This window comes from Astatotilapia calliptera, chromosome 15 (genome assembly GCF_900246225.1).
Source record: "Astatotilapia calliptera chromosome 15, fAstCal1.2, whole genome shotgun sequence".
In the NCBI taxonomy this organism is placed as follows: Eukaryota; Metazoa; Chordata; class Actinopteri; order Cichliformes; family Cichlidae; genus Astatotilapia; species Astatotilapia calliptera.
The window spans coordinates 33,602,628-33,627,962 of NC_039316.1; the positions used below are offsets into that span (position 1 = coordinate 33,602,628).

At 39.4% G+C, this 25,335-nt stretch overlaps 2 protein-coding genes across 3 annotated transcripts; both read left to right on the forward strand.

Moving 5' to 3' along the window:
- The first annotated feature begins 1,164 nt into the window (after window positions 1-1,164).
- kcnn1b (potassium intermediate/small conductance calcium-activated channel, subfamily N, member 1b) lies at window positions 1,165-9,558 on the forward strand. 2 transcript variants are annotated; one of them, XM_026143040.1, is made up of 10 exons: window positions 1,165-1,473; window positions 3,689-4,783; window positions 4,966-5,379; window positions 5,563-5,658; window positions 6,078-6,496; window positions 6,645-6,807; window positions 7,016-7,126; window positions 8,415-8,542; window positions 8,693-8,762; window positions 9,013-9,558. In XM_026143040.1, exons 2-10 carry the CDS (start codon window positions 3,704-3,706, stop codon window positions 9,295-9,297), a joined length of 2,766 nt encoding a protein of 921 aa, XP_025998825.1. In that variant the 5' UTR covers window positions 1,165-1,473; window positions 3,689-3,703; the 3' UTR covers window positions 9,298-9,558. The 2 variants fall into 2 exon arrangements, with proteins under 2 accessions (XP_025998825.1, XP_025998826.1); XM_026143041.1 differs by having other exon boundaries at window positions 6,666-6,807.
- A 3,432-nt stretch (window positions 9,559-12,990) lies between these two features.
- uhrf1 (ubiquitin-like with PHD and ring finger domains 1) lies at window positions 12,991-24,413 on the forward strand. The gene is made up of 17 exons (XM_026143149.1): window positions 12,991-13,170; window positions 15,520-15,682; window positions 15,861-16,127; window positions 18,064-18,215; window positions 18,927-19,142; window positions 19,653-19,768; window positions 19,900-20,086; window positions 20,223-20,346; window positions 20,454-20,561; window positions 20,697-20,801; window positions 21,025-21,131; window positions 21,231-21,393; window positions 21,504-21,641; window positions 21,973-22,072; window positions 22,245-22,393; window positions 22,789-22,887; window positions 24,172-24,413. The coding sequence occupies exons 2-17, from the start codon at window positions 15,530-15,532 to the stop codon at window positions 24,316-24,318; spliced, it is 2,331 nt and encodes a 776-aa protein (XP_025998934.1). The 5' UTR covers window positions 12,991-13,170; window positions 15,520-15,529; the 3' UTR covers window positions 24,319-24,413.
- The last annotated feature ends 922 nt before the right edge of the window (window positions 24,414-25,335 follow it).

Sequence of the window (25,335 nt, forward strand, 5' to 3'; positions counted from 1 at the left end):
TGAATGGTTCATTGCCAATCACTTGATTGGAGTTCTTGCTGCTGAAGATGGCACAACCAGTTATTAAGTTTAGGGGAAATTACCTTAGGTAGGTTTGGATGACCTTTTTACCCTTAAATGAAATCGTCATTTAAAGACTGCACTTTGAATGTATTCAGGTTATCTTTGTCTAATATTAAAATCTTAAGTTTGACAAATATGGAAAAAATAAGAACTCGGGAAGGGAGAAAATACTTTTCATGCAACTGTGTCCATGTATCAGTTGTTGCTTTCAGATGACTGTGGCGGCCATTTATTTGCCCTGTGACAGCAAGCAGCGCTCCTGCGGTCACAAAGGTTTTCTCCAGCACAGCAACATTCACGCTGAGCTGCTGAGGCAGCAGGCCAGAGTTCGTCTGATGCCAGGTGGATGGACAGTAAGTGCAGATAAAACAGAGCTGAAGCTACCTAAATATAAGTATTATATAAACTATAATGCGTATTTATATTGGGGGAATGGGATTTTCGCACATAGCTCTCCCACAGACTGTAATAAATAAATTTTTTGGGCAATGTTGTGTGTGCTTATAAATGACAAATTCTTCACATTGAGAATTATCAAAACTTTGCAGGTTTTTATTTCTAAATACAAACATAATAAGCTACATACAAATACAACATCAATGTCTATAAGCAACACCGGAGAGGAACAAGGTCAGAAAGCAACACCACTCCTGCCAAGTAAATTTGGACGTTACACTTCTCCACATGTATATAAATATACTTTTATTATAAAATTGCTCGCGCAGTTTCATTTCTTAGATCTTTTCGTGCCCCATTGATGAGACGTCGCCCTCGCTAGCTCGATTGATTCAGAACCAGATTTAAAAATGGGCACTTTTGTTCTGCAGGCTCTTCTGGTGGACGAGATAAGAGAACGTGCGAAGGCCTTTGAACCAAAGAGCTTCAATGACAACTTCAACTGACCTTTTATATTCCGCTCTGCATTGAAAGCTACAATTTCCTTTTTGTTTTCCCCTGTCAACCCAGCAGCCCACTCCCATTTAATGTCTTTGAGCTATATGTGTGATGTTCCGCCTTAACACGCCAGTCTGATGTTCCAGATTTTTTTCTCTAACCTGTTGCTGCACCCTCCCACTCTGTGTCTTTGCTTGGCAACCCTTTACCAGGCCAGCTGCTGCTGCCCTTTCCTTTCTTCGTGTTGAATTCTAATCATTACTTTCAAAGGAAAGCGTCTCTAAAGCTCCTTTATCGAGTGTTTGTACCGGGAGGAGGGAAGCCGTGTCCAACACCCACTCTGACTGCTCCTTTTCTTCTTAACACTTGTGTTCTGCAAATCAGGAGCACTTTCCGTCTGTAACCTGCTTCTTCAAGTCTGGAAAAAAAGTAACGTATGGAAGAAGATGGTAAGGAGCACTTGTGCACTAAGTGCTCTCCTGGAAATGACTGGCTGAAGTCATAAAGGAGGTAAAGGTAAGCTGCTGCAGATGCCTTTTGTTTATAAGTGACTATTTATTATATATTCAGAGGTTTATTTAAGGGTCTACCATTTGATTGAGTCTGTTGATGGATAGTTGGCTGGATGGATATGCACATTTTTGTATTGTGAATTTAGATTTTATTCAATTAATCAACAAAATCATATCCTTAAAAATTTGAAATGGTCTAACTTGTTCTACAACTAAAATTCAACCCTGTAAAAGGAGGAAAAAAAGAGAAAACCAAACCCTTAAAGATACTAATGTAACTCCGAATCTATATCTGTAGTTATATAGCTATAGTGTAATGTAGTGTGTGAGTCTGCTCAGTATTATTATCTGAGGCTTTCTGATTTTGATGCGCAGTAAATAAACATGAGCGGGGGTTCACATCTGCTTGTGACAGATCCTTAGAAAAAACACAAACCTGTGACTGAACATGTTTTTTTTTAATCTAGTGTCAGATTGCCTTGAATAACTATTTTAAAAAGCAATAAGTTTTAAAAAAAAAATCTATTAGACTGAATTTGAAGATTTATTTTTGATGAACTTTTTTTCCTTTCATGCTGAACAAATGGCCTCATTAAAGCTAAAGATTCCTAAATGACAGAAGAGTTGTGAAACATCTTATTTCTGGAGTCAGTCGGTATCGATTTCTTTGTGGAAAGTTCATCTACTTAAGTAGCCTATGGTACTTCAGGATTGATTATTTACACTTTATTACTATGCTGTAATTTTTCACAACCACTCAGTTGTATACAATGTGAAACTTGCCACATTAATTTGACAGCTTTAGTTATTTCTCCGTGGTTGTAGTGCAGAACCACCTTCAGCTGAAATAATTTGAAGTAATCATTTATGAGTCTCTCACATCGCTGTGGAGGAATTGTAAACCCATAATTCTTTACATTGTTGAGTCACTTCATTGAGGTTTGCCTTCATTTGTTTTCACTGTGTTCTCTTAAGATCCCTTGACAGCATTTCAGTTGGGTTGAGGTCTGGATATTGACCGGTGCATTGCAAAATCTTGATTCTTTTATTTTTTGTAGATTTGCTGCTGTGCTTGTGATCACCGTCCTCTGAACGATGCTGTTTCTGTGAGACAGAATTTGTCCCGTTTGTCACCCCTCCACCAGCATGTTTGACAGTTGGTGTGAGGTGTTTGTGTTGGTATGCTGTATTTGTTTGTCTCCAATTGTGGTGCCGTACATTATGGCTAAACATGTCTACTTTGGTCTCGTCTGTCCAAAAGACTGAAACTTTCAAAAAAGCTACGCTTGTTCAGTTTTTTCTAATTGTGCACTCTAACGCAGGGAAACTGTCAAACTCATTTTACACTGAGGCCCACATACAGCCCACTTTGATCTTAAGTGGGCCGGATGAGAGAAACTTTCACTTTCTGTTGGTGTAAAGACGTTTAACTACACATCTTATCCCTGACATGTTTAATATAAGATAAAGACGTGCATTTTCAACAGTACATCTCAGTTTTCCTACATGATTAAATTGTAAAATTACAAAAATATTTTTAGTACATCCCTACCCAGACTGTCCTATATTTATAAAACGTACATTTTTGATTTTCCAAAGCTATCCAGTGGACCAGATTGAAGTCATTGCAAGGCTGATTCTAGCCCCCAAGCACGATGTTTGACACCTCTGCTGTAACATTTAACATGCTAAATGAGGCCTGCGCATTGCGCAGTCTGACCTTTGGCACAAGACTGTAGATTATAATGTTCTGTCAACACACACCTGAATACTCCAGACCAACAACCTGCCAAAACATCTGCTTTTATGGAGGTGCTCACACTTACTGATGAGTTAATTAACTGGATTTGATTAAAAGCATCTTTCTGTGACTTACTTTCCAATTGCTATGCAAGCAGTAAGGGGGTAATTAGTTAACATGACTGTATAAGTAAGTCTGACCACTTGCAACATTCAAATCATGTTCACATTGAAATATCCCTCTTCATCTGTCCATCCACCCATACATCCATCATATCTGTCTTCCTGCATAATCAATAATGTTTGAATGTATGAACTCCTTCTGCAGTTGAGTCTTTTCACCACTTCTTGAACTTTGTGGGGGAAAATAAATAAATAAACCAAAGTGATCAGTGTAAATGTTTTCAGTTATATTTCAGGATCTTTGTTTCATTTCTTGGTGACATTTCAAAAATGATCAGTGTATGGTGTCATTTCAGCCCTGCATTGATGCCATGAGGCTGATTCTGGTTAAACCCACCAATGCAACGCGGCGCCTTGACTCAACAGGTGAAGTCTTCCACGAAGGTGGCCATGAGCATTGTACCTCAGGATGCCCATCCCCTCCCATAAAGACCCCTGAGGGGAAGCATGATCCATACAGAGGAACCTCGGTTGAGACACCTTTGACCCCACAGGAGAAAAGCCAGTGCTGTGTCTCATCTTCACCCCATGAAACATGCAATGGACTCGGCCCTCCAAGAGGTTCAGCCCAGATGTCACCACTCAAAACTCGAAACCTAACCTTATCGCAGCTAAGCGATGAGGACTGGCTGCTCCTTTGTGGCCATGTTGGCAACGCAGGAGATGAGTCGCCCTCAGCAGAAAGAGCAGGCACCAGTGTGGGACATCCAAACCACAATGACAGATGTAGATGTCCCGGTCCTGATGCCTCTAGTTTTCAGCCACAGTCAAAACAGGACAGGGTCCAAGACTGCCTTCCCAGGGTAACAGCTAAGAGAAGCCTTTTATGTTCACCACATGTTCAGCCTTTCTCTCCCAGCAGCCACATTTCAACTACTTGCCAGGTTTTACCACAGCAAACAAACCAAAGTGAGCTTTTGAATCCTGCAACAAACCGTCTCAAAGATCATTTCATGCCTCAGTGCACTAACCAAGAAGGTGGAAAAGAACAGCCCTGCAATCATTATAAACTGAAAGACAGCAGCCAAGCAACAAATTTGTTCAACATTCCTCTAGACTCAGTCGAGTGTAAACAAAAACTCCAAAAGCAGCCTCATCCTGCTGCTGGTGCAGATGTCAACTGGAGAGACCTTTTCGGTAAAGAGCCGCTGTTAGTTCAGCAACAGCGAAAGCAAGAGTTCCACTGCCTGATCGCAGGCGATCAAACATCTGGAGATCCGTCCACCATCTTCAAGTGCCACCACCTCCCTCACGACTCCCTGACAAGCCAAATAAAAAGATCGTCTACACCAGTCGGCAACAAAAGTGTCACATCTTTCTCCATCAGTCAGTATAGTTCCCTAGAGATTCAAGATTTAATGGATGAGAAAACAAGACAGCGACAAAGTCAGGTGCATGTTTTGATTCGGCTGCTTTAAACGTTTAGTTTTCATACTTAAATTGGAACCATCAAAAGTAGGTTTAGCTAACCTGTGTGTTTCCATACCATGCCAATTCTAACTGAACCATACACTGTAACATGCTTTCAGATATATTACATGCTTGTTGTTGACAGTCTTATTTTATTTTGCAGACAGTCTCTCAGGGGTCTAAAGTCTCCCTTCCTAAACACACTCCTCCGCCTCCCGAAGCCTTACAAAGCAGTGGCATACTTAACGGGGATGCAGTCCGACCCCTGAGCAGCCATGGCACTTTGAGATCTAGTTTTTCAGATCTTCCTTCAGGCCAGCAGCCAATCCAGCTTCTTCATAGTGCCATCCTGGAGGACGCCTTTTCCAAAGTCATCCGAGAAGACTCCAGTAAGACCAACGGTGAGGAAGGTAGCACACCACCGAAGAAGACCAAGGATATCAGCTACAGGCTGGGTCAGAGGAGAGCTCTGTTTGGGAAGCGCAAACAACTGAGCGACTACGCCTTGGTCTGTGGGATGTTTGGCATTATTGTCATGGTCATCGAGACGGAGCTGTCAAGGGGATTTTACACCAAGGTACACTCAGAGCAGAAACACCAGTGTCTCCAAATAAATGTGTTTCAACAAACAAATGAAAGCGGCGTCAACATAGTGCCATTAAAAGTTTTAACTTTGAGGGCCCCCTAAACAGTTTTACTCACAGATGGTCTTCTTTTTATTAGTTTAATAGTTTTGTGTCATTGTCTCTACCATTTACAGGAATCCATGTATTCATATGTTCTAAAAGGCCTGATCAGCATTTCTACTGCTATTCTGCTGGGACTCATTGTGATGTACCATGCAAGGGAAATCCAGGTATGAAGAAACAAACCATGACTTTGCCAACATGAGCTGCGTTATCATTTGGATCAGATAATTCACGTGAAGTAAGGAAACTAGTCTTAAAACCCCCTGAATTGGAGCATTGGTTTAGCTCAAGGGGTTGAGCAGACAACCCACATACCTGAAATCTCCCCAGAGGCCATTTACTACGTGTCTTTATCCAAGCTCTTCTCTCCACTATCCTATAACGATAAAAGTTAAAATACCCCCAAAAATATATTTAAAATTGTCTCTTTGAAAAACACCAGAAGATAAAACATTCATTTTCATCTCGTCAGAATTATCCAAATTAAGAAAACAAAACAAAAAACTGTAATCCCAACAAAACGAGTTCATCACTCATTATTCTTTCATATTCACGGTCTAGAAATGTTGCTACTTTTCTTCAACAGCTCTTCATGGTGGACAACGGGGCTGACGATTGGAGGATAGCAATGACTTTTGAGCGACTTGTCTTCATCGTGTTGGAGCTCCTCATCTGTGCCATTCATCCAATCCCAGGGAAATACGTGTTCACCTGGACGACTCGACTGGCCTTCAGCTATGCAGCATCGGTGGCATACGCCGACGTAGACATCATCCTCTCTGTGCCGATGTTCCTTCGCCTCTACCTGATTGGCCGGGTCATGCTGCTGCACAGCAAGCTGTTCACAGACGCTTCCTCTCGCAGCATCGGTGCACTCAATAAGATCAACTTTGACACTCGTTTTGTCATGAAGACCCTAATGACCATCTGTCCTGGCACAGTGCTGCTAGTCTTCAGTGTGTCCTGTTGGATCATTGCTGCGTGGACAGTGCGTGTTTGTGAAAGGTATCTTAAAGGTTTTTTGTTTTTTTTTTAAATGTGTTACTTAAAAATCATCAAGAAGATTTTCAGCGTTAAACAAATGCTGGATAAAAATGAAAGAAACTTAAATCAAGGGTAGTCTCTCCAGCTTTAACATAAACTGCTTTTACAGACAGGTGTCATGTTTAAATAGGTATCACGATGCACAGGAAGTAACCAGCACTTTCCTTGGAGCAATGTGGCTCATCTCCATTACCTTCCTGTCCATCGGCTATGGGGACATGGTCCCTCACACCTACTGTGGAAAAGGGGTTTGCCTGTTAACTGGAATTATGGTGAGTTTTATACCAACACAGTGCACATGTAGAGAAGAGGCAGATATGCAAATCACTCACAGTGATTTTTTTCTGAATAACCCCAATTAAATATCTGTTTAAAAATCCTTTAAAATCCTGGTCTACGTGAATGATTGGTGTGGTTTTTATACTAGCTAACTACTAACTAATAACACAGTCATGCTAACACTTCTCTTCTTCTCATCAGGGAGCAGGTTGTACAGCCTTAGTTGTGGCCGTTGTCGCAAGAAAATCAGAACTCACCAGAGCTGAGAAACATGTCCACAACTTTATGATGGATACCCAAATCTACAAAAAGGTGTGTTCTTACACATGCAGTGATTGGACTTTATTTTTAATATTAAGACTACATGATCAGTCTTAAAAGTAACAGCACTTTCTCTTTTTTAACCATATACACTACTGCGCAAAAGTCTTGAGCCACCCTCAATTTCCTCCAATTAGATTTTTTTTAAAGTTGCTCCAACGAGGTGATTCCCAACAATCCCAACAAGGCGATTACTGAAAATTTGTCATGTCTTAGCATGGTATGAAGTGTGAACTTAAGTTTTTGGGATAACAAAAGAACAAGTGGTAGGCCTAAAAAACAAAACTAACAGATGAAATGTATCTCAAAGCAATGTCTTTAAGAAATAGGGCAAAAATCTAGGAAAGAGCTCAGGTGATATTCATCTAGCCTATCATCTAATCATCTACTTTTAAGTGAAGCCTCAGAAATGATCTCAGTAGAAAGGGGGTTAATTGCAGCTACCCGTAGAAGTCTTTCTTGAGGAAGAGAAATGAGGAGAAAAGACTGAAGTGTAACAAATTTAACAAGAACTGGACTAAAAATCAGTGGAAACAGATTTTATGGAGTGATTAACCCAAATTTGAAATTTTTGATTTAAAGTGTCATCGATATATTCAGCAGAGGTCAGTAGAGAGGTACAACAGTGAGTGTCCACAGCCATCTGTTAAGCATGGTTGAGGCTCTGTCATGGCTTGTGGCTGCAATTCAGCCAGCAGTCTTGTTAAAACTGATTGAATTATGAAAGGCAGAAAAGTACCATCCGATTTTGATACTATCTGGAAAGCATGTGATTCATTTTTCAGCATGACAATGATCCCAAACACAATACAAATGCACTAAAAAAAAGTGAACAATAGAAGTGGAACAATATCATACTTTGGCCTCCTCAGAGCCTGGACCTCAACATTATTGAAACAGTGTGGGATCATCATGATAACAAAAAGCAGCCAACATCTAAAGGAGAGGTTTAAAAGTCTGTCAAGAGGCCTGGAGAAATATTTCTAAAAGATTCTCAAAGAAGATGTGAGAAAGTTTGCCTAAAGCCAGTTTAATCTCTGTTGTAGAATTAGCATTGTCATACTAAATGTTGACTTTTCAGGTCATTAGAAATGTACAAACTCTGTTTATTCTTTAAACACTGCATTTCCGTGCAGGTTTTCACAGAAAAACATAAAGAAATGAGGGATTGCTCAAGACTTTCCTATAGTACTCAGGCTCATTTTAGTTTCTGTTTGACTTAAGCTTCATTTATGTCTCTACATTTCTGTTTTGCCTTTCCATTGACATACTTCAACAGATCAAGAACACAGCAGCAAATGTGTTGAGAGAGACATGGCTCATTTACAAAAACACAAAGCTGGTCAAGAAGATTGACCATGCCAGAGTACGCCACCATCAGCGTAAATTCTTGCAAGCCATCCACCAGTAGGTATCGTTATGCCACCATCAGGGGTTTCAGTAAATGCTGTTACAGTTTAATTTGTGGCTCTGGATTATGTGAATTAGGATTTACTGCATGTTGCATTTATATTATTGTAGCACAAATGTGACTATAGTTTTGGGTTACAACTTTAGACTGCGACGAGTGAAAATGGAGCAAAGGAAATTAACTGACCAGGCCAATACAGTTGCTGATCTTGCAAAGGTTTGTGCAAACGTTTTTATTTGCCTCAGTTTTACTAATATATAATAGGAAATTTTACCCTCTGACTGATGCTGAGAGTAATTTGACACAAGGAATTGTAATTTTTATCCAGTATGAACCACATTTTGCCTCTTTTTCATTATCTTTTCTGCATTTTATGACTTTTATAATAATCTAAACAGTGAGAAACCCTGACTTGCTTATCTCCTGATACTTGAAAGTGACCTCAGCATGTTGGTGATGATTTCAGACTCAGAACATGATGTACGATCTGGTATCAGAGCTGCAGCATCGAAGTGGTGAGCTGGACAGTAGGATTGTGGCTCTGGAAAAGAAACTGGACTCCATCCTTCAATGTGTGCAGTCGCTGCCCGTTGTGCTTTCTCAAGCAATAGCAAAGTTACAAAAGGATTTCCTGGATGACTTGGCTTGCCGTGTACACTTCCTATCATCCTCCCTGAGCTCTGAGTGCTGCTCAGTGCCGGCCAAGCAGCTTTGTCCAGGATCCACTGCACCGGAGACACCATACAACTGAATGGCCGTTCCTCAGTGCTTTTCCTTTTAGTGTGCAACCGTTTACAATACTGGGATGGACTTTTTCAACAAGAACTCTGCTACGTGTTTATGGAGTCATACACATTCACTCCTGGGAGTTGCAGCTGCACCACCAGTGTAAGGGGAAGACCCTTTGTAAGGGGACTTTAGAGGAAAAGGAAAAACATCATTCCTTCATTTCCTCTCCCAAGAGTGGGGACTGTGCAGAAGACAGAGAGATGTTCATGAACGATTAAGAAGTGAAAAAAAGTTTTTTTTTTTTAAAAATGCTCATTTTGTTTATTAAAATTAAATTCTAAGACACTCAAATAATCTAAAAGAAAAAAAGCCCTGCATTTCATGGGACACTGTGGTAGTCTCTCTGTGCTTCTCATACGTGATATAGTAAACAGCTTCTGAAGATTTTTAAGTGATTATTTTCAAAAAGTGGCTCAGCATGGGTTTATTTAATGAACTAAACATTTGTAAAATGGAAATCATTACAATGAAAACCGATCAAATACCATGAATAATATTTACTCTAAAACTAATCTAATGACCTGGTTCACAAAGTTTTCTAGAAGCATGTTTGTCACACTTAAATATTTCAGATCATCAAATTTAAACACAAATAGAGACAAAATGAAGTTCCTAAATCAAGGTTTTTATTATTCAGGGGAATAAGTGTGGTGTATCATAACTTTGAAAAGCTGAGTTCAATTTCTCCTGCCAAACCCAGGCCTGATTATTGCCACACCTGTTCTCAATCAGAAAATCACTTAAATAGGATCGCCATTAGTGGGAGTGGGTGGCCAACCAAATTTACCCCAAGAGCGCATCTGTTGGATTGAGTGACGACTCGTCCAAGAGTTGACAAAAGACCACAGAACAACATCCAGAGAACATCAGGCCTCGCTTACCTAAGTTATGGTCAGAGTTCATGACTCCACCATAAGAAAGAGACTGGGCAAACATGGCCTGCATGGCAAAGTTCCAAGAAGATACCTCTGCAGAGCAAAAGGAACTTTTGCCAGAAAATATCTCGATGATCCCCAAGACTTTTGGGAAAATACTCTGTGGACTGATGAGGCAAAAGTTAAAGATTTTGGAAGGTCTGTGTCCCATTACATCTGTCTAAAAGCAACACCGCATTTATGAAAAGGAATATCATAGCAACAGTAAAATATGGTTTTAGGCCTTTTTGCTGCCTCAGGGTCTGGAAGATTTGCTGTGATAAATGAAACCAAGAATTCTGCCATCTACTAAATCATCCTGAAGCAGAATGTCCAGCCATCTTTTTGTGACCTCAAGCCTAAGCGCACTTGGGTTCTGAAGCAGGACAATTATCCAAAATGCACCAGCAAGTCCACCTCTATATGGCTTTGGAGTGGCCTAGGCAAAGTCCTGACTTGAATCTGATTGAGATGCTGTGGCACGACCTTAAAAAGGCAGTTCCTGCTCCAGTATGGTTGAATTACAACAATTTCGCAAAGATTAGTGGGCCAAAATCCTTCTATAGCACTGTAAAAGTCTCATTGCCAATTACTGCAAACACTTGATGCAGTTGTTGCTACTAAGGGTGGCCCAACCAGTTACTAGGTTTAGGGGACAATAACTTTTTCACACAGGCCCATGTAGATTTGGTTTCGCTCCCTAATAATAAACACCTTCTTTTAGAAACTGCATTTTGTGTTTACTCATGTTATCTTTGTCTAATATTTAAATGTTTCAAGATCTGAAACATGACAAAAAATATTAAATCAGGAAGGGGGGAAACACTTTTGACACCACTGTAGGTATATAGACTAAATTTGATTTAAAAAGGGTAGAAAAGTTTGTTGACATTATTTTAAAATATTATTTAAAAAAAAAAAGATTTTTCCTCCCTGTAATCATACTGATCCATTCCATAGATTCTCAAACTGTGTCAATAGTGGTTGCTATAGCAGTGCAACATCCCACTGAAACCAGCAACTGGTGGCAGCGCAATGTTGCTGAAGAGGGAATGGGTGCAAATGCAGAACAGAAATGAGCTATAAGAGAAAGTTTAAAACACCTGTGACTACAGTACAATTCAAGAACTAGGGTAGTAAGTAGGGTAACATTCTGACCTCTTAAATGCAAGATTTTATCTGCTTCTTTTAGAGCAGTTGGCTTTTAACTGACTGTCGTTATCACAAAGTGCAAGTAAAACTTTCACCAAAAATTCAGCTTTGTATGCTGGTGTATATCTAACACTTTTCACATTTCTGGGTCTTGTGGCAACGCATCTTAGATTTTTAAAACATCTGTCAAAATAAAGAATCTTCAAAGTAGTCAATTTTCTTGTTTTTATCACATTCAAAGGAGGAACTGGTTCCAGTTGTGTTAACTTCTGCTTTCTGTTTTTTTTTCCATGTATAGTTTCAGTTGCTTTGCTCGTGTTGTTTACTTGTTCTGCTGGTTGTATTGTGTTTTCCTTATGGCTTGCTTCACTTACCACCCTTTGTTTTTAAAAAAAATCCCCCCTCCCCCCCTTTCCCCTAGCATAGTGGGCCCTTCTCTGTATGAAGTTTGACTGTGGCTGCGTAGGTTCTCACCAAGTACTCTGGTTTCCTCCCACAGTCCAAAAACGCGTGGGTTGGGCTTTATGATTCTAAATTGTCTGTATATATAAATGTAAGACTCTGTGTCAGACTGGCAGCCTGTCCAGGATGTACCCAGCCTCTGCCTTGTGATAGCCTCATCCCCCTACAACCCTGAACTCGTTAAGTAGAAGAAACTTGATGGACAGAAATAATTATGCCCGCTACTGACTGGAATTTATTTATATTTCACATGTATTGTAGTTTATTTTGCAACCTGCACATAGTGCTTATTTTTTTTTAATAGAAATATCTAATATGTGGTAATAAAGATATTTGTCAGCACTGCATTTTTTTCATCTCATTTATTTAAAGTGATTAAAAGAGATTTGGGTTAGACAATAAATCGTGCCTTAACGGGAACTAGGAAAATAATCTTGAAACATTAAAATAAATACTTTTAATTGACTATTAAAGATTGACGTCATGGCCATATACACAGATCAGTTGGTCAGAAGGTGACCTCAAACGCATTACTCCATACTGAACAAACATAAACCGCGCTTTAGGACGGAGTTTATTGCACAGTGGAGGCTATTTACGTGTCAAGTTCAAAGGCAAACAAACAGCATGCCTCAAGTGTGCGCAAAAGCACATATTCCTCCCACATACACTTGTCATTTTCCATGCTTTCAGGCGCTTGAACTGAGTTGGTCTCATTAACTTTCGGCTCCCGCCAAAATGAGGGGGAGGTATCTTAATTGCACATCATTAATTAAGCTGAATCATAGGAGTCTAACGGGTGGTCTGCTTATTAAAGTCCACCAAAAGGTTCAATGCATTTAGTTGATTAGTTTGAAGACTGGAAACTATTTCTAAACACAAATACGAAGCCGTGATAGTTCAGACACAATCAAAAAGCTCTATCAGTGAAGTTGTTTACCAGAAGCACCATCTGTCTCTCCGGGATACCGGTTTTACATGGCGCCGAATAATCTCGCGATAAATACTCGGAGGGCAGTTGTACTCACGAGATTGTCGTTTCGCGCGCTGATGATAAGCTCCAGTCACATTCCAGATTGACAGCTCTGTTACCCAATGGACACGATGTGGTTAGAGGAAAGTAGCCAATGGTGAACCTGAAGTGCGAGAGCAGGCGGGATATCAAAGTCTTGAAGAATAACTCATTGATCAATCTCCACCAAGGCATAGAATTGGTCGTGCCATCCCTTCTAAGGAGTTAATTGGGGAAAACGTGCACGTTTTCCCTCAAAAGTAAATTTCTTGTTTTTGCTTGGACGGACAAACAGGTAAAGTGAATTTCAGCGTTTTTTAATTACTTTTTAAAAATTGTTCTCATTGATTTAGTCACCCAGTTGCTAGCAAACTGAGGTTAGCTAACTTGGCAAAGTCCTACCTCCTTTCTTTTTGGCTTATTGCACCAAGTTACTCAACCAGTCAAGTGTAAACGTCAAAATTAGTCAAATCTGATAATCTTCGGGACAGTATTAGAGCTATTGACTGTACTCTGGCTTCCTTTTGCTAATATAGTATTTAAAAGCTCTGCAAAATAAATTGTAACGTGGTTTGCTTTAAGCACTGATATGGGTGGGCGATGAACTTGTGAACTTTTAACTTGTTATCCTTCGGAACGTCCACATAATCTGCAAAAAATGTGTAAACCGAGTTAGCTTTGCAACTTCACTGCTTCTCTTTAAGAAAAACAAATAAGCTAACGTCGGGCTGTTTATTTTCCTGTGTGGCTGGATTGGTGTGGCGTGACGTGAATCTCATTTTCGTCAGCATCGTTTAAACGTATTAATTTGCGCAGGCAAAATGGTACCCCTTGGATGGGAACAAGTAGTTTGTTTTCGAGGTTTTGACTTATGTTTTGTTGACTGCGGCTGGTTTATTTCGAGCCAGCAGAGCGAACAGGATCTCAGCTGAGAGCGCTGAAGTAAACGCGCAACCCCCGCTTAGCTGGCCCCTTGCTGTTTTGTAACAACAAAGGACGACATATGCGGATAAAAAGCCACTGTAGTATTATAATAATCGGTTTAAAAGTACATGCGAGTTGGTATTTAGGTATGTTTCATTGTCAGGGAGCGAAGGCACATTGTTGGCTAGCGCTCCCTCGCGTCCGGATGTGCTTTTAAAAGAACTGGGAGTGGCCTACAGCTTAGTTTCCCGCACTGTATTTAAATCAGCCCGTTCCCTCCCTTTTCTCATATTCTGTTGAAGTGACAGTGCTGACAGCAGTACAATGCACTGAGTAGGGAGGGGAGACGGTCATATTTCTGCTGCTGGAGACCGTTTCGTCTTAACTTGTTGTGATCACTAAACAAAAACAGCCAATCCTAGGGATGGATTTTGCAGATGTAGTGTTTTGACAATCTTCCACGCAGAGCTTTTTACGATGCAAATTCTGAATCACTGCAACTTTCTCAGTTAGATGAGAATTTGATTATCATATAAACTCGTGAAAAAAAATATTCAGCAATGCGAAAGCAAACAAAAACGTAACATACAGTAAGAAAATCAATTAATATTTAGAAATAATTATGAAACAAATTTTTATATGACTTGCGTAATCTAAAGCACAAGTGATACTGCATATATATATATATATATATATATATATATATGTGTGCGCGTATTTATTTATTTTAGGGGGCAATGGTCCTGATAAGGAAATACTGAATGGTAATTTCCATATATGCACAGAACATGATAAGATAAGATAAAACTTTATTAATCCCTCGGGTGGGTTCCTCTGGGAAATTCGGTTTCCAAAAGCACAGCACCGACAGAGGTTACAGAATTTTATATATATATATATATATATATATATATACACACACATATATAAATACAGAGATAGTTATATTTAAAAGGGGAAATGGTGGGGTTATTGTTTAACTTTACAGCAATGTATTTAGCAAATGAATAAGGTCCTTACTATGTAGAAAATGCCAAATTTAACAGCACCATCTGCTCCACTGTTTGTATTCTGCTACATGTGCTGCAGACAGTTGTGATCAATGTAAATAGTCTCTGGGCGCTCTCTGCTGGATAAACGAAGTAGTTGCGTTGATTCCAAAAATGAGCCCAATCATATTTTTGGTTCCTTATCTTATAACATATTTCTTGATATAATATATCTGTTATATGCTGATATCAGTCTGGCTGTTGTCTGAATAAAGCTCAAGTTGATGATAATTGTCTGTCTTCTGATATGTTATACAAATGCACATATCAACAATTTGGTTTAGAGCAAACACATTCTTTATTAATGAATGCAGCTAGCAGAGAAAATGACTGTCATAATTTTTTTTTCTCCAGTGAATGGTGAAACCGAAAGTTTGGTTCACACCTTCAGATCTTTCTAGATAAAGCTCAAATATGTACCATGTAGTACTATTCACTATGAAATGCATTTAAATACAAATGATTAGCAGATATGTTTTGGTTTTTCATTTAAACTTCACTGCAGAAAAAACGAGCATGGCACTCCTCTCACATTTCTATTTGTACTATGACAGAGTGTGTACTACTGCTGGATTAAAAGATGAAATGAAATCTTTCAGGAAAGACTTGTTATTAGTGTGCTATTGAAAATAACTAGCTATAATGGGAGTGGTGTTTGATTGTTGACACAGGGCAGCTGCAATGTGGATTCAAGTCCGCACAATGGATGGGAAGGAAACCCATCGGGTGGATTCCCTGTCCAAACTCACCAAGGTGGACGAGCTGCGTCTCAAAATCATGGAGATCTTCAAGGTGGAGCCAGAGAGACAGAGACTCTTCTACCGGGGCAAGCAGGTGAGCCAGCATGGTTGGTGTTAATAAATGACTTTATTACATTTTAGTGCAGTAGCTGAAATGATCTCAGTGATGGTTGTAGCTCAATTGTCAGCCCTGCTTTAGCATTTAGTCACAGACAAAATGTAAAATGCTATAAATGATATCTACAATTTTTTTTTTTTCCTGTTTATATCAGATGGAAGATGGCCATACTATATTTGATTACAATGTAGGCCTAAATGATATAGTGCAGCTGCTTGTTAGGCAGCAGTTGCCCCCTGTTGATGTCGTCAAGAGCAAGGACAAAGAGGCAGAGCTCTCAGACTCTGATTCTGGCTGCGGCTCAACCCAGAGCGAGTGTGACAAGAGTTCGACTCATGGCGAGACAGAAGGTCAGACGGCGGGAACCTCTGCACAGACAAACGCCCCAGAACTCATCGACCCTGGATTTGGACTTTACAAGGTATGCGCTAAAGACTGTGGTCACATTGAATGTGATGTGTATTACTTCCTGTTTAAGCCAGCTGTGGTAGGGTGGCGATACAATGTAGAACTGCTACCACTGTGATGTTGATGTTTCTGGCTACAATCTTAAAAAAAAAAGTGATAGGGATTAAGAAAAAACAAACTCAAAACACAATGCAAAGAGAAATTGGATAAGATAAATTGGGAATATGTAGCCCGAAAAAGTCGTGTAAGCAATGACTACTCCAGATGTTTGTTTAAAATACATAAAGCTCAACAACAGATACTAAAAAGACAATACAGAACAAACATGGCTAGTAATGCCTACATTAAAAAAAAAAAACCCACACAGACATGGACAAAACAATTAAAAAAAAAAAAAAAAAGACATGCAGGAAACATACCAAGGTTGCCACTATATTTCTTCACAACTACTTGCCATTGGCTCAGTCTCAGGAACTGCCATTACCCCAAAGCAGGGGTGCCCAATCCCGGTCCTCGAGAGCTACCGTCCTGCAGCTTTTAGATGCATCCTTGTTCCCACACACCCGAATCAAATGAATGGCTTGTTATCAGGCCTTTGCCAAACATGATGGCATGCTGAAGAGGTAATCAAACCATTTGATTCAGCTGTGTTGGAGTAGGGATGCATCTAAAAGCTGCAGGATAGTAGCTCTTGAGGACTGGGATTGGGCAGCCCTGCCCCAAAGCTTTTCATCGGGAGGTTGTGATGGGCTGTGCCCAATAAGCTCTGTATGTCGCGTTCATGCAGTTATGTGGTGAGCTGTGCACATGTAGAAAACATGTTTATTTGAACTCTTAGTTCTCTTTATTTTTTGCAAAGTAATTGATTTTTTTTAACACTTTGTGTACAGTTGATGCTGTGTGCGTGTGTATGCATTATGTGCTGCATATAAAGTTACACTTTGTATAGCTGTTTTAACGAATGAATGTGGGGAAAATCTGGCAGGCGTTGATTGAAGTCTCCTTTTCTCACAGGCAGGACACAGTGGGTGACAGACATGCATGTTGCTACTTGAGATTCTCATCTGATTTAAAATTGACCTGAGAGAGCAGGCAGGAGGCAAGATGCATGCACCCTGAATAGGACACTGAGGCTAAATTTAGTATTGGGGTCACACTGTTTCAGACATTGTTTCCCTTCTGGTAATATCTAGAAAAGTTTGGCGCTAAGAAAACTGCTTTTGTTTTTTCTTTACGTTAGTGTTCAAGCTGTTTATTTTTTTAATTTTATATATATATATATCTATATCTATCTATATCCAGTCCTGGGAACAGCTAAGATACTGCGCAGGACCCTCAAGCTCCCAGGCCTCTGGTAGAGGACCCGAGCTTGAAGGATGGCGGGGTACACCCTGGACAGGTCGCCAGTCTGTCGCAGGGCCAACACACAGAGACAGACAACCATTCACGCTCACATTCACTCGCACCTAGTGACAATTTGGATTTTCCAATTAACCCCCTATATATATATATAACTTTTTTTTTAATATGCATTCTGTGCATTTATGCAATATTATATTTAACTTTATCTTATCAGTAAGAGACTTCTGGATGCAGTTTAGGATTTGCTGTCTTCACTTTCCCTCTGATGTGATTGTGATGGTCTTCCAAATTGTCTACAAAAGTAGGCAGTTTGGATGACATGTGCATGGAGTGGATGGAATGAGTTCTGTTGTCCAAGCTTCAAAAAGGGCAGCGTGCAAAGGTTTCATTTTTACAAGACATCAAATGAGCCACTTTGTAGTGAACTTAAACTATTTTTGGGTGGGGAATAGTCAAAAGACATTTTATGAATTATTCTGAAAAAGTGACTGCAGTTTTAAAGTGTCAAAAGTTTGCTAACTCTTGGTGTGTGTGTGTGTGTGTGTGTGTGTGTGTGTGTGTGTGTGTGTGTGCGCGTGTGTGTGTAGATCAATGAGCTGGTGGATGCAAGAGACTTGAACATGGGAGCATGGTTTGAGGCCCAGATTGTAAACGTTACCAAGACTACAAAGACGCCCAAAGAAGAGGCTGCAGAGGCAGAGCCAGCTGAGGATATACTGTACCATGTCAAATATGAAGAGTAAGAATCATTTTTCGTACTAATGACTAATTTTTTTTTTTTCCTTTCCCCCCATCACATCACTGTATCAACGCAGTATTTGTCATGTAGCAGCACAGAGCAGAGTTTCTGTACTAATGGTCATCATTCAGCAGTTTGAGCTCTGATTTTGGTTTTAGTGGGTCAGGTGTTGTAATTCTACAAACCAACTTGTTGCAGCAGTGAAAATGTTAATTGAAAGATCTAAGAAGATGCAGCTAAATATCCTAACAAATACATTGACACGATGTAAGCTACTTTAAAAGCTCTTCTCAAACACACTGGAGATGAAAACTGATGGTCCTGTTTAAATTTGATACTGCGAGCAATGCAGTTGTTACATTGAAGAATGTTTTTAAAAAAATTTTTTTACGGACTCTGAACTGTAAGTTCTCATTTTGCTCAGTGAGACTGTACAATGAAACAGGTTTTCCCATTTGTTAAATAAGTACAATATATATAAAGGGAAGGCATTGCTCTGTTGATATGTGCCCTCATTGAAAGGTGCTCTTGTTTATTAGATGGCAAGCACATTAGTGTTGGAGGGAACATTCATGTGAATGGTGTATTGGTTCAAACCTGCTGCAATGACTACTGGTCCTTACTATTCAGACGTGTTTTTTATGTTTTGGCCATGCTGCAGCACTGCTTGTCTTTGAATTGCAAAATCATTCATTGTTTTTACTTTCACAGCTATGCAGAGAATGGTGTGATTCAGCTGCTGGCAAAGGACGTTCGGCCACGTGCTCGTACTGTGTACCAGTGGCACCAGCTGGAGCCAGGAATGGTTGTCATGCTTAACTACAACCCAGATGAGCCCAAGGAACGTGGCTACTGGTATGATGCTGAGATCCAGAGGAAGCGGGAGACGCGCACCCAGCGAGAGATCTATGCTAAGATTATCCTTGGGTAAGGCCATCGTTGCATACAAGTTGGAGTTGTTGTGCTTTGTAGCATCTGTTACGACTTGTCACATATAAGAACATTTCACTGGCTGTGGTAGATGATAAACATTTTCTTTAAGGTCTGTTGTAACAGTATCTCATAGTTTGGTTTTTGAATGCCGCAGCAGCAGGTGTGTAGAAGCTAATTTCCTGCTGTGGTATCAGTGGATGCCACTGAAACAATTTTTGACAGTTTAACCAACTGTGTGTATGGTCGTTTGGAGGATAAATGGCTTTCATTAACATTACGTCTGATTATTGTATCTGATATCAAACGGGTTTAGTTTTGTGTTGATGACGACCTAAAATATAACTAACCTTTTTGTACATGCATCGGAAGCTTCCTGTTATCCTCATGTTTGTCATTTCTTTTACCTTCTGTTTAAGCTTGGACAACATGGAAAGCAGGAGGAAGTTAGATTATATTGTTTGACTATTCTAACAGGCTCCTTTATGTTTTTTGTTTAAAATGTAGCGATGCTGGTGACTCTCTTAATGACTGCCGCATCATGTTTGTCACTGAAATCTACAAAATTGAGGAGCCTGGCTCGTTGGGTGACGCCCCTGCTGGATCTGAGAGTCCACTAAAAAGTGGGTTTAAAAACTGCATTTAAAATTGCAAAGATGTGTAGCAGTAGTCATAATCTAGAAATCTGAACTTAACCTTTCACTAAGGAATGTTGCAGAATGAAATGCATAATCAAAATGAATGCAATCTTCAGGATCAAATGGACCTGAGTGCAAGCACTGTAAAGATGATCCCAAAAAGAACTGTCGCTGGTGTAACTGCCACATCTGCGGCATCAAGCAGGATCCTGACAAACAGCTGCTGTGCGATGAATGCGACATGGCCTATCACACCTACTGTTTGAATCCTCCACTCACCACCATCCCTGAGGATGAGGACTGGTAGGTAGATTCAGAAATCCAGCATTCATTTAAAATTGAACAGAGCCACAAAATCATCAAATGTTAGAATGGAAGACTTAAAAAATTATCATCAGTGTGTCAGGCTCGGGTTTACCTTTTACTTTACATTTCGCAGGTATTGCCCAGGTTGTCGTAATGATGTCAGTGAGGTTGTGCTGGCTGGAGAGAAGCTGAAGGAGAGCAAGAAGAAAGCTAAGATGGCTTCTGCTAGCTCCTCGAGCCAAAGGGACTGGGGCAAGGTGAGTGCTAACACAATATGAATCTTAAACTTATCAGCTTTTTTTTTTCCTCATTATGGGAATGACAATTACACATCATAAATGATTTGCCTTATCTCCTATTTTAGGGTATGGCCTGTGTCGGTCGAACCAAACAGTGCACCATTGTTCCATCCAATCACTACGGCCCAATCCCTGGCATTCCTGTCGGTTCCCTATGGAAGTTCAGAGTCCAGGTCTGTTTTGTTTTTTTTTGTTTGTTTTCTTTTCCTTCCTCACTTCATGGCTTATCATCGTTTGTGATGACTTATTCCTGTACCTTGGAATAATAATGGTATAATAATAATAACTGTTTAATTTCCCACCCTTAGGTCAGTGAATCTGGTGTTCATAGGCCTCATGTAGCTGGAATTCATGGCAGGAGCAATGATGGTGCCTATTCTCTGGTCCTGGCAGGAGGCTATGAGGATGATGTGGTATGTTTTTGTATGTTCTATAAAGAAAAGCAAAGTAGTGAGAACATGTTACTGGGGGGGGGGAGCTTGCTGTTTGTTTTGATCAAAATGGTGTCAAATAATACTGCTTTTCAAGTGTTAGCAGTTATGTTTGAAAACACTGTATTTATTTTATGCAATAGCCTGATGAGAAACTTTGTGAAGTTTAGTGTTTTTAATATCTTTGGTGCTTCTTAAACTATAGGATGATGGTAATGAGTTCACCTACACTGGCTCTGGTGGGCGAGATCTGTCTGGAAACAAGAGGACTGCGGAGCAATCATGCGATCAGACACTTACACACATGAACCGGTATGACAAGGCTATAAAAACTTACTGGTGTTAATTTTCAATTTGTCTGCTTAGATCTTCCTTTGCATATGTAAATCATCTGTTTTTGGGCCTCATCAGGGCGCTGGCTCTCAACTGCAACATCCCTGTCAATGACAAAAATGGAGCAGAAGCCAAAAACTGGAAGGCAGGCAAACCAGTTAGAGTAGTACGCAGCTGCAAGGGACGCAAGCACAGTAAATACTGCCCCGAGGAAGGGAACAGATACGATGGAATATATAAGGTATGAAGGAAAACTAGAATTTCTTTTTTGCCTTTGGTAAAAAAAATCTGCAGTGATTTCACAATATTGCAACTATTTTAGTTTTACTTGAGATCTTTGTCTTACTTTAGGTGGTGAAGTACTGGCCAGACAAAGGAAAATCAGGCTTCTTGGTCTGGCGGTACCTGCTAAAGCGTGATGATGACGAACCAGCACCATGGACCAGAGAAGGCAAGGAACGTATCAAGAAACTGGGTCTCACCATGCAGGTAGAGATCATTAGATTATATTGTCCATACAATTTTTTTTTTTTTTATTTTTTTATTTTTTTTTTAATTTCTTTACTTTTTGTTTGTTTCTTTTCAGCAATGGTGGATATTTTTTAGTCCTGGTGCTGGATAAAATAAACATTGTGTTCTTCTGTATTTTGTTGAGAAAATGAGCTTCTGCATTACTAAAAATATTAAGTTTAATGTAATACACTTAATGTAGCCTTGTAAATAAATGCATTACATCTTAGATGTTTTCAATTCATTAATTACCTGCTGACTGTTACATATTGTTGTAGTGTAAACTAATAAACTACTTTTATTGTTCCAGTATCCTGCAGGCTATCAGAAAGAGAAAGAGAACAAAAATGAAGTGGAAGAGGAGGCGACACCCAGCAAGGCTAAAAGGAAGAGAAAATCTCAGGGCAGCGGTATGTTGTTTGTCTATGTGGAAGTTGCTAATATCATAACTGTGCTTTGTTTTTGGAAAATGTAAAAAACATGATATTGCTCATGTATTTGACATTGTTTTTATGTAGCAGCTTAACTAAAATTGCATCCTAGAAGCTGCTTATTAATGGAAAATGTCTTTGTTTCTCTTAGAATCCTCAAAGACCCCACCAGCCAAAACTCCTAAGAAAGTCAAGGTAGAGATGTACAAGCTGTCCCAGGAGCAAAAGGCACTCATCAAAAATGACAAGCTAAACAAGAAGCTGTGGGATGAAGCCATGGAGTCACTGTCACTTGGACCGGTAAGAATATCTGTACATTTGTTCAAATTACCACAATGTTTTAATAGTGTTTTGTTGTCGTTGTTGTTTTTTTGTAAACATTTACTGAATTTACTATTTGGGAAAGTGCTTGTATGAATGGGTGAATGTGCTTTGATGCTCAAAGTAGAAAAGTGCTTTATAAAAACCATTCACTTTACCAATATTATTGGTTTGTGTGACAGTTGGCTGCTGGGTGGAACCTCTTAGTGCAACATTTTAAAACCACACTGTGCTTTTGCAAGTGTAATCACTTGCAAATTTCAAACTTATGTGCATAGTAAATGCAACTTGAAATAAGAAGCCTGTGTTCCTCCGTAAAACAAAAACCACTGAAACTGTCTATAAAACTGATCTAATTTTTATTTTTTCTGCAGAAATTCTTGAACAAAGTTGAAGAAGTTTTCCTCTGCATTTGCTGCCAAGAAGTGGTCTATCAGCCCGTCACCACAGAGTGCCAACACAATGTCTGCAGGGTAAGAAACTACTAATGTCCCGAATCTAGAGTTGTTGCTCTAATAAATTTACCACTTGGTAATATTTATTCTGTAGTATGTTGTAGAGATCATGTTTAAATTTTGTGTGATAGTAGATACCAGTAACAGCTAAAACTGGTTTATTTTTGCTAGAAATTGGGTCAAGGTCATTTTTAAATGTGAAAATCAGTAAACACTTTATTCATCTCAATTTTCTATCACAGTAATACAAAATCTTCAAGCTTCACAACAGTATACTAGGCCATTAGGAGACATGAGTAACTAGGTTGGTTAATCATTTGACCTTAACCTTTATTGTTAGTGTCCAAGGTCAAAGTTGACCTTGGAAAAAATTCCAAGAAATCATGTAAAGTAATATATCAACTGCTTTACTACACACTTTATTTTTGCAATTTGATGCCCAACGATATCCGTGACTCCATAACAGGCCGACATCATCACCTTGTAATGGGGGGAAAAAAAACAGACTGACTGAAGTATGTTAACCCTTGCCTTTCAGGGGTGCTCTTGTTACTTTAGCTTTAAACCTTTACATATTAACTTTTGTATTCCTCATAGTTGTCACGTAGTAAGCTACTTAACAGAATAATGTTGTCAAATAAAGCAGAATGCAAAGCATTTATTAGTAATGGAGTTCACAAAGTTTTGTTGCACCTAGTTGTGATATTTTATGGATTCATTCACTAATGGTACCTCCTGTAGCACCATTGCAGGTTGAATTTCTTCAGCTGCTACAGGAGGTACATCCTCTGCTGCTTTCCTGATAAGGGAGCTGATTAGGTTGTGTATTTAGGTCCTGAGAGATAATTGTTCCCAGAATAGGAAAGTGTCCACTGGCAGCGATGCATGATGATGGGCTGGATTCTTCCTGAAGTCCTGTTATTGCCACAGTTACTTTGAGCTCCTGGTTGTTTTCTCTGCACCAGGTCACTAGGTTGTCAGACTCCTCTTTATCAGAGCCTGATTAGGGTGGTGTCGTCTTTGAACATTAGAAATTTGGCAGACTGGCTGGAGGTGTAGCTGTTTGCCGTATGGAGCGAGGTATTATAATGGGGTTTGCTGAGAATGTTGAAAGGCTCTATATGGATGTTTTTAATGAGTGATGTTGTGAAAACTTATTGTATTGCAGTGATAGCATTGATTGCTTTGGTGCTTAGAGTATCTTTTTGATCTACTAACACCTCTGATAAATGCATCACAAATTGTTATTTAACAAAACCTGCTATTGTTTAACAAGAACTTGTTCTACTTTTTTTCCTTCAGGAATGCCTTCAGCGGTCCTTCAAAGCAGAGGTGTACACCTGCCCGGCCTGCAGGCACGACCTGGGCAAGAACTACTCCATGTCGGTCAACAAATCCCTGCAAGACATTCTAAATCAGTTTTTCCCAGGGTACAGCAACGGGCGGTGATCATTGGTGCTACTTACTCAGCCCTCGAGGAAATGAGACGTAAACTGTAAGGGCCGTTTTCAGTAGAGGCAATAAAGAATCAGTTTCTTTTAATATATTCTATGATTATAAAACTGCAATATTTGTGGACTTCAATAATATCATCACCTTGGATCTGCAATGATGTGGTGTTAAAAGATACATTTAAAAATCCCTTTAACTGGCTGTACCGTTACTCCATTAATACCTTCAACCTCGACTTTTTTTTTCTTTTCTTTTTTTAAATTCCAAGTGCTTCAGTCTATTTCATTAACTAATGCTAATGTTATCCATGATGTAAATTGTATCATTTTAAACTAAATATCTGTGTTTAGCTCTTTTAAAAGAGGATGTTAAGTGGTTAAGCCATTCTGTCCAACTTGTTTGAAGATTTTTTTTTTTTTTTTTTTTTTTTTTGTAATTATTCAAGGGTTTTATTATCATCCAGTCTGTTCTGCTTTGCTGTGAGGTTGGCCCTCATTTTGGTGCAATTTGTCTTAATTCTGATCACGCAGTTGAGATTTTAAAAAGTTTGTGTTTGTTTTTCCTGGCTTGATTACATGATTAAAATCTCACTGTTTCTCTTGGATATAGATGATATCCAACATTCAAGAGCAAACTGACCCAGATCAGTTTTGTGTTCCTGCACTTGAGTCTGAGGCCAAGTAGCCTAGTCATCAGATGTTGGATTTTCTAGCTATACTAGTTCCCTGAATGTTTTGATACAGGAATGTTTCTAGCTGTATATTAAGTTTGTAAAAGTTGTTATGAATTTGATAAAACATTCAGATGCCAAACGTGATAGATTACTAAAGAAATTTTATCCTCTGGCATAGATTTGGATATCCCTTGTTTTGAAAAGATTCACTTTATTAAAGTCCAAAGAAAAAGCAGTGCTTAACCAAGAGTTTAATGTAGAACTCCCATCTATCAAGCTCTCTAGATGTCCCTGACACGTAAATGTATTTGTCTAGAAAATTGTATTTTTCTTAAAGTTTA